Source organism: Ochotona curzoniae, unplaced genomic scaffold, assembly GCF_017591425.1.
Source record: "Ochotona curzoniae isolate NIBS_2020 unplaced genomic scaffold, NIBS_Ocur_1.0 contig_1, whole genome shotgun sequence".
NCBI classification, from domain to species: domain Eukaryota; kingdom Metazoa; phylum Chordata; class Mammalia; order Lagomorpha; family Ochotonidae; genus Ochotona; species Ochotona curzoniae.
The window spans coordinates 36443476-36452793 of NW_024464918.1; the positions used below are offsets into that span (position 1 = coordinate 36443476).

General features: G+C 46.1%; 2 protein-coding genes across 2 annotated transcripts; one reads left to right on the top strand and one right to left on the bottom strand.

The window, feature by feature from the left end:
• Positions 1-1941: 1941 nt before the first annotated feature.
• Positions 1942-3063, bottom strand: LOC121152514 (L-lactate dehydrogenase A-like 6B). Its single transcript, XM_040974627.1, has one exon. The coding sequence runs from the start codon at positions 3061-3063 to the stop codon at positions 2032-2034; it is 1032 nt and encodes a 343-aa protein (XP_040830561.1). The 3' UTR covers positions 1942-2031.
• A 3642-nt stretch (positions 3064-6705) lies between these two features.
• LOC121153838 (L-lactate dehydrogenase A-like 6B) lies at positions 6706-7947 on the top strand. The gene has a single exon (XM_040976591.1). The coding sequence runs from the start codon at positions 6706-6708 to the stop codon at positions 7855-7857; it is 1152 nt and encodes a 383-aa protein (XP_040832525.1). The 3' UTR covers positions 7858-7947.
• The last annotated feature ends 1371 nt before the right edge of the window (positions 7948-9318 follow it).

Sequence of the window (9318 nt, forward strand, 5' to 3'; positions counted from 1 at the left end):
AATTTATCAATACGCACAAAATAATTTGCTGGGATTTTGACTGGGGTTGCACTGAGTCTATACATTAAGCTGGAAAAAACCAACAGGTTGACAACATGGAGCCTTCTCATCCATGAACATAGAATACCTCCCCCGCTTTCTTTATTTTCATCAGCATTTCTTAGCTTTCCTCGCAAAAATCTAGCATCTTTTCACATATCTAGGTGTCTCCTTTTGGGTGGGGTAACATAAAATTACTTGTGTGATTTTAATATAAATTTCCATAAGTTCATTAATGGTCTACATGAACATGAATCACATTTATATTTAAACCTTGTATCCTGTTATCTTGCTAAATCTGCATATCACTGTCTGGAAGGTTTTGTCAGTTCTATTGAACATTCTACAAATACACTAATGCCTTTCCAAAAAAGAAAAAAAAAAAGGCAGTCTTGTTTCTGCCTTTCTAATAAGTATGCCTTATCTCTGACTTCTATTATGAAAGAATCCCAGCAAAATGTAGAAACTAGTTGTGAGGACATTCTTGCTGTGTTACCATCAGCAGTGGGAAAGATCCCAATTGCTCACAGTTTAAGGATGATCTCAGATCTGCAGGATTGTTGCAGCCAGGGGCCAGCAGTGTGGCTCACAGCTGAAGAGGCTGCCATCAACGCCAGCATCCATATGAGCGCTGTTCTGAGTCCAGCTGCTCCACTGCTGAGCCAATGTTCTGCTGTTGTGCTGCAGAAGGCAGAAGAAGATGGCTCCAGCGATGACTCACCTGCCACCCATGGGGGAGACCTAAGGAAGACCCAGGCTTCTGCCTTCAGCCTGTCTCAGCTCCAGTCACTGGTCAAATGGGACACAGAGCAGCAGATAAACACCTGTCTCGCCCACTCTGCAACTCTGCCTGTCAATTTTTTTTTCAAGAAAACAGTGATTTTTTTTAATAGTCTTACCTAATTAAAGAAGTTTCCCTATTCCTACTACATTAAAATATTATCAAAACACAGCTGTTATATTTTTCTTAAGTGCTTTTTTCTCTTCTTACTGGTATGACTATGTACTTTATCTTTTTTGACTGATGCGATGGATTATATGGCTTCTGTGAGTACATGCATTTTTATTTATATACTGCAGAGAAAGTGACAACTTTGCTAGGTAGCATATGAATGAACATAGGATAAGCCTGCCACAACAAATCAGCAGCCATATCCAATGAAAAGAATAAAGAATTTCTAAAGTAGTAACGATAAACAGCTGAATCACATTTCTAATAAAATGGCAATTGCACAGGGCTAATACACAAAGTTCATGGAAGGCAATTAAAAGCTGATGCAAAAAAAAAAAAAAGTGCAGGCAGCAGCAGCATTGTGCTGCAAGAGATTGAACCACAGCTTGTGATGTGAACATCCCATATCTGAGTACCAGTTTGAGCCCTGTGGAGTCCCAGTCCTCCTCTGAGCCAGATAAATGCTAATATGCATGAGAAAGCAGGGGAAGATGGGCCTGTTACTGGAGACCCAGCCTCCCAGCTGGGACACCCTAAACCTAAGCCCTGTCATTGCTGACATTGCACAATATATCAGCAGAAGCCCCCCTCTCTCTGTATGGTCTCTCATTACACTAGCTGTCAAGCAAATCAATCTTAAAAACAAAACAACAACAAAAATGAACCAAACTGAAACAAATGCCTATTTCCTCACAGTAACCCTGTTCCATGAACTTTGTGAAGAACTGGCTTTGCAAGGATGTCAACAGTTTCACACCAATAGGAATAATTTTAAAATCCCATCTCCACACACAGTAAGAAAACTTGCACTGCTACATCCATGGTACCCCGAACACCCCTGACACAGTCCCTTAGAAATTCTTCACAGGTAAATACCAGAAAGTCCCCGGGTGCTAACTAACTGCAAGAGATGGAAGGCTAAATAAACACGGCGTCACCCGCGTGCTTTCGGAACTCAGCTTTATCCACAAGTCTGACAGCCTGAACCCCAGTCCACCGCCTCTCCTGCAGCGTCCTGGGCGCAGTGCCTGGGGTCACCCTCACAGCCTGAGCTCCTTCTGGATGTCCCAAAGCGTGTTCGCACTCCTCTTCAGGCGCGCCTCCTCCCCGGGGGTCAGCTTTATCTTCACCACATCCGAGATGCCACTCCCCCCCAGGACACAAGGAACACTGAGGAACACTTCCTTGTCTATCCCGTACAGGCCCTTGATTCTGGTGGAAACCGGATGCGTTCTCCTGAGGTTCTTCAAAATGCTTTCGGTCAGGTCGGCTACAGAGAGGCCAATGGCCCACGAAGTGTAGCCTTTCATTTTGATGATCTCATAGGCGCTGGCCACCACTTCCTTGTGGACATTTTCCCACTGCTCGGGGTCCCGATCCGTCCCTATTTCGGAGTTCAGGTGCTGCAGAGGGACGCCAGCAACATTCACTCCGCTCCACACCGGAACGCTCGAGTCTCCGTGCTCCCCAAGAACCCACCCGTGGCAGCTTTCAGAGTGGATGCCCAGCTTCTGTCCGATCAGGAAACGGAAGCGAGCCGTGTCCAGGTTGCAGCCGCTTCCGATCACGTGGCTGTGGGGAAGCGCGCTCAGCTTCCAGGCCACGTAGGTCAAGATATCCACCGGGTTGGACACAACGATCAGCTTGCAGCTGGGGCTGTGCTGGATAATATTGGAAATCATCAGCTTGAAGATGGCCACGTTGCGCTGCACCAGGTTCAGGCGCGTTTCCCCTCGCTCCTGGCGTGCACCTGCCGTGATAATCACCAGGCTGGAGTTGGCCGTGACCAGGTAGTCTTTGCTGCAGACAATGCTCGGCATTTTCAGGAAGGAGCTGCCATGCTGCAGATCCATGGCCTCCCCCTTCAGCTTGCTTTCGTTGGCATCCACGAGTGCCAGCTCATCACTCAAGCCTTTTAGCAGGATGCTGACTGCACAGGCCATGCCCACTGATCCAGCCCCGATGATGGAGACCTTGCTGTGGCGCACGGGTTTCTCGCAGTGGAAATTTTGCAGCAGTTTGCGCTTCACGGTGGCCACGTTGGACGCGGAGGTGCAGAGCCAGGCGGCCATGAGCCGAGGGCCCTGTGCCTGGCAGGCACACGCGGCCATTGCCTGGCCCAGCCAGCTCGCTCTTGCTGCTGCCGCACCTGCTGGTTGGCTGGCCCGCACCACTCCCATGGCCCAGCTCATGGCTGCTCATCCAAAGGGACGAGTAGTAGGAACCCTGGCTGGCTTGAAGGAAGGCAGTGGTGACCTTTGATGTTGACCGTTGGCTGCCTCCTTTGCTGCGCCTGCGCAGTCCCCGCCCCCAGCCTCTAGCACTAGTCTTGGGTGTAATTACTCCACTGAGATGTAATTTCTCTTCAGAGTTCTCTTCAACTCCAATGTTATTTTAATGTTGCTATTTTATCTTTATTTTTATTTTCTCTAATTAAAGCCGACATGTATTTTTCTATTTAGATTTTTAACGTATTGCTTTTAATTTTTGAAATTGAGAATTAAATAAATTATGTAAAATTTCTGTGTGCCTTCTCAATGCTCTAAATTACTGTGCATCCAGGGCTGGGGAGGCAGAAGCCAGGAGCCTCATTTGGGTCTCCCATGTCATTGCAGGGGAACAAATACTTGAACCCTCTTTCCCTGACTCTCCCAGATGCTTTAGTTGCATGCTGGATCTAATGGAGTCACCGCCAATGCTTTTCAGCACTGCAAGCAGGGGCTTAAAGCTACATGTCACAATAGTGCTTCCTGTTCTAAATTTTCAAGCTGTTTTTATGACTCTGGATGTAGTCTACGTAGGTTACTGTTCCTTGTGATCTTGAGAAGAGTGGTGTTCCTCATTGTTGTGTTCTGATTAATACCACTCTCCAGACAATATCCCAAGCCACAGATGTCTTAGGACAACACAAATACAAAAGATATGTGAAGCAATTAGAAGAATGCGTAGTTATCATGACGACCATAGTGGTCACATGCATACCTCATCTTTGAGCCATTTAATTTTTATTATTTAATTATTCAGTGTCAAGATCCATGTCCATATCTGAAGTATTTATTTTTTGTGTCAGCCAAAGTCTGTAGACTTTAGACAAAATGAATAACACACTTAGTCATGATATCCTGTAGACTGGACATAGACTGACCCTACTGAAAGGACCTTCCTTGATATTAGCTCTGCATTATCCCCAGCTGAAACTCAAGTAGGGTGGGGTAAAGATTCTAAAATTCAACCTCTCTTGTGCCTCCCTGCATTTCTGTTGCCATCATCCTGACCAATGGATCCATAAGGCTCCTACAGCATTTGTTCCTTGGGGCCTCATCCTGGACAAATGACTGGCTGAGGCAAAAGGAGGCCAGTCTGGAATCCTAAACTCTCTGGACCCCAGGAATACCAGCTTGACTGTTTGCTCTGGAAATCAGGATTACGGGAATGAGCCCTCCTTGTTCCATCTCAGACACCTGCCTGACAATGAACTGTTCTGTATCTTGGGCAGGAAATAATTTCCTTGCTGTTTATTATGGTCATATCCTAAAATGAAGAAAACACAGCAGTAAGAGCTGGAAAAGCTGATGTCTCTTTACTAATTCATGAAGCATTTTGTAGTCCACCACTGTCCATGCTGAGATTGATGGAAGCTAAAAGTGAACTGCAAGTTCAATTGAATCTTTGATAGCTGCTGTTTAACTGGCATGTCTGAATTTAAGAATATTAAACATCTGTGACTTATTCCCTAATTAATTTCAACAAACACGCTCTCAGGTACTCACACTCACAAACATGCACAAATACTAGCTAATGAGAGACTGACCCATAGTGCTTTCACAATACAACTCAAAACCATTTACATTATGGAATCATATAAAGGCCAATGTTTACAGGTCATTTCAGACAGCTCATTACTCCTTATTTATTCCTTCATTAATCTTTTCCTCATGTTCTGAACTTGCTATAAAGAGGAAGATTCCAGAGGGCACACAGTTTGTAAAGTATTGCAACAATTAAGCTAAATATACAATTTGAAGCAACTCTTAAATGCTCCAGCTCTGCTTCTCACAGAACAAAGGGGGAGCCAAGAGAAGGTTCTGGCTTGTAGAAGTGAAGGAAGTGAGTGGGTTAGGAACAGAGAGTGCTAGAAATCAGGCCATGTCAGTACCAGTGATTCTTGAGAAGGGCTAGATGTGTTGTTCTTTATAAATGTTACAGGGAAGCCTGCCTGGGAGGTCTAACCACAAGAGAGTTTGACTTCGGTCCACATCTTGAAAACACCATTCTGAATGTAGAGGGTAGATTTGGAGGGCACAGAATAGAAACAAACAAAAAACAGGAAGCCATGACAATATTACAGTGACAAATAGGTCAAATTGATCTGAGGTGATACTGTAGTCACTGTAAGTTCAGGCTCTAGTTAAAATTTATAGGCAGTAGGAATGAGGGAATGGTCATTTATTTAGATGGAGAAGATCAGGGGAAATAAAAGTTTAGAGAAATTTTGGGGAAATTCAGAAGGTGGCTCATGAAAAGTGGGTCACTTCTTTCCTCCATTAGAGGTGACTCTGGAAGTCAAGCATTCACTTGTGGTCCACTGGGGGCAGCCAAACTATTGTCCAATACCAAACATTGTGAAAATAGTGCTTTGCAGGAGATTTATACTGAGATGTTGACTGACTGTGCAAAGAAAGGAGACTCCATAAGTTGAGAAATTTAGAAATATCTTCAAACAACCATGTAAGCCTCCACTTCAGAAAATGAGAAAAAGAAGAGCAAGATAAATCCAATAGGAGAAGAAATACAGCACAATTAATGAACATTTCAATGAAATCCTATTTGTAGAAAAAAAATCAGTAAATCCAAACCTGTTTCTTTACAAGATTAACAAAATAATAAGCCTCTAGCCATGCCAACAAAACCAAACCATACACATTATGAATATCAACAAGACATTCATAAAAGGGTACATAACTACAGATCCAGTGGACATTGGAAAGGATTATCAAGGAATATAAAGAACAAGGATAAGCACAGAGATTTCGTACACTAAATGGAATAGCTCATTTCTTTTATAAATACAATATGTCATAACTCACACAAGAGGATTTAGAGAACAGGCCTGTGTCTCTTAAGGAGTATGGCCCAATATTAATAACCTTCCAACACAGAGAGCACCAGAACCAGATGAGTCAACAGATAAATTCTACCAGATCTTTAAGAAGGAAACTATGCTAGTTCAGAAGACAGAAAGAGGAAATATTTCCTATGGGTGGCCAGCATTATACTAACACAAAAGCAGAATAAGACATTCCAGGGATAGAGATTAACAGATCAGCATTTCTGATAAATATGGATGGAAAATTCCTGAATCACACACTGGAAAATTAAATCCTATAACCTAAAATTTTAACACCAGCACCAAGGCATATTATTCCCACGTGTGCAAGGCAAGATCAACACAGAGTGAGCTATCCTAGGTGGGTCAGGCCACAATATTTGCAATGCCCTTTCGCATTATCACAAGGCTCCTTTAATCTTGTCCCTGCAGCCAGATCAAACTCTGTGGAGTGCTGGGGATAGTCCCTGAGCAAATGCAAGAGGCTGGGGGCGGGGACTGCGCAGGCGCAGCAAAGGAGGCAGCCAACGGTCAACATCAAAGGTCACCACTGCCTTCCTTCAAGCCAGCCAGGGTTCCTACTACTCGTCCCTTTGGATGAGCAGCCATGAGCTGGGCCATGGGAGTGGTGCGGGCCAGCCAACCAGCAGGTGCGGCAGCAGCAAGAGCGAGCTGGCTGGGCCAGGCAATGGCCGCGTGTGCCTGCCAGGCACAGGGCCCTCGGCTCATGGCCGCCTGGCTCTGCACCTCCGCGTCCAACGTGGCCACCGTGAAGCGCAAACTGCTGCAAAATTTCCACTGCGAGAAACCCGTGCGCCACAGCAAGGTCTCCATCATCGGGGCTGGATCAGTGGGCATGGCCTGTGCAGTCAGCATCCTGCTAAAAGGCTTGAGTGATGAGCTGGCACTCGTGGATGCCAACGAAAGCAAGCTGAAGGGGGAGGCCATGGATCTGCAGCATGGCAGCTCCTTCCTGAAAATGCCGAGCATTGTCTGCAGCAAAGACTACCTGGTCACGGCCAACTCCAGCCTGGTGATTATCACGGCAGGTGCACGCCAGGAGCGAGGGGAAACGCGCCTGAACCTGGTGCAGCGCAACGTGGCCATCTTCAAGCTGATGATTTCCAATATTATCCAGCACAGCCCCAGCTGCAAGCTGATCGTTGTGTCCAACCCGGTGGATATCTTGACCTACGTGGCCTGGAAGCTGAGCGCGCTTCCCCACAGCCACGTGATCGGAAGCGGCTGCAACCTGGACACGGCTCGCTTCCGTTTCCTGATCGGACAGAAGCTGGGCATCCACTCTGAAAGCTGCCACGGGTGGGTTCTTGGGGAGCACGGAGACTCGAGCGTTCCGGTGTGGAGCGGAGTGAATGTTGCTGGCGTCCCTCTGCAGCACCTGAACTCCGAAATAGGGACGGATCGGGACCCCGAGCAGTGGGAAAATGTCCACAAGGAAGTGGTGGCCAGCGCCTATGAGATCATCAAAATGAAAGGCTACACTTCGTGGGCCATTGGCCTCTCTGTAGCCGACCTGACCGAAAGCATTTTGAAGAACCTCAGGAGAACGCATCCGGTTTCCACCAGAATCAAGGGCCTGTACGGGATAGACAAGGAAGTGTTCCTCAGTGTTCCTTGTGTCCTGGGGGGGAGTGGCATCTCGGATGTGGTGAAGATAAAGCTGACCCCCGGGGAGGAGGCGCGCCTGAAGAGGAGTGCGAACACGCTTTGGGACATCCAGAAGGAGCTCAGGCTGTGAGGGTGACCCCAGGCACTGCGCCCAGGACGCTGCAGGAGAGGCGGTGGACTGGGGTTCAGGCTGTCAGACTTGTGGATAAAGCTGAGTTCCGAAAGCACGCGGGTGACGCCGTGTTTATTTAGCCTTCCATCTCTTGCAGTTAGTTAGCACCCGGGGACTTTCTGGTATTTACCTGTGAAGAATTTCTAAGGGACTGTGTCAGGGGTGTTCGGGGTACCATGGATGTAGCAGTGCAAGTTTTCTTACTGTGTGTGGAGATGGGATTTTAAAATTATTCCTATTGGTGTGAAACTGTTGACATCCTTGCAAAGCCAGTTCTTCACAAAGTTCATGGAACAGGGTTACTGTGAGGAAATAGGCATTTGTTTCAGTTTGGTTCATTTTTGTTGTTGTTTTGTTTTTAAGATTGATTTGCTTGACAGCTAGTGTAATGAGAGACCATACAGAGAGAGGGGGGCTTCTGCTGATATATTGTGCAATGTCAGCAATGACAGGGCTTAGGTTTAGGGTGTCCCAGCTGGGAGGCTGGGTCTCCAGTAACAGGCCCATCTTCCCCTGCTTTCTCATGCATATTAGCATTTATCTGGCTCAGAGGAGGACTGGGACTCCACAGGGCTCAAACTGGTACTCAGATATGGGATGTTCACATCACAAGCTGTGGTTCAATCTCTTGCAGCACAATGCTGCTGCTGCCTGCACTTTTTTTTTTTTTTTTTGCATCAGCTTTTAATTGCCTTCCATGAACTTTGTGTATTAGCCCTGTGCAATTGCCATTTTATTAGAAATGTGATTCAGCTGTTTATCGTTACTACTTTAGAAATTCTTTATTCTTTTCATTGGATATGGCTGCTGATTTGTTGTGGCAGGCTTATCCTATGTTCATTCATATGCTACCTAGCAAAGTTGTCACTTTCTCTGCAGTATATAAATAAAAATGCATGTACTCACAGAAGCCATATAATCCATCGCATCAGTCAAAAAAGATAAAGTACATAGTCATACCAGTAAGAAGAGAAAAAAGCACTTAAGAAAAATATAACAGCTGTGTTTTGATAATATTTTAATGTAGTAGGAATAGGGAAACTTCTTTAATTAGGTAAGACTATTAAAAAAAATCACTGTTTTCTTGAAAAAAAAATTGACAGGCAGAGTTGCAGAGTGGGCGAGACAGGTGTTTATCTGCTGCTCTGTGTCCCATTTGACCAGTGACTGGAGCTGAGACAGGCTGAAGGCAGAAGCCTGGGTCTTCCTTAGGTCTCCCCCATGGGTGGCAGGTGAGTCATCGCTGGAGCCATCTTCTTCTGCCTTCTGCAGCACAACAGCAGAACATTGGCTCAGCAGTGGAGCAGCTGGACTCAGAACAGCGCTCATATGGATGCTGGCGTTGATGGCAGCCTCTTCAGCTGTGAGCCACACTGCTGGCCCCTGGCTGCAACAATCCTGCAGATCTGAGATCATCCT

Excerpts from the sequence above, each read along its gene's own strand:
- LOC121152514 (XM_040974627.1), bottom strand. The coding sequence starts at position 3,063 with ATGGCCGCCTGGCTCTGCACCTCCGCGTCCAACGTGGCCACCGTGAAG.
- LOC121153838 (XM_040976591.1), top strand. The coding sequence starts at position 6,706 with ATGAGCTGGGCCATGGGAGTGGTGCGGGCCAGCCAACCAGCAGGTGCG.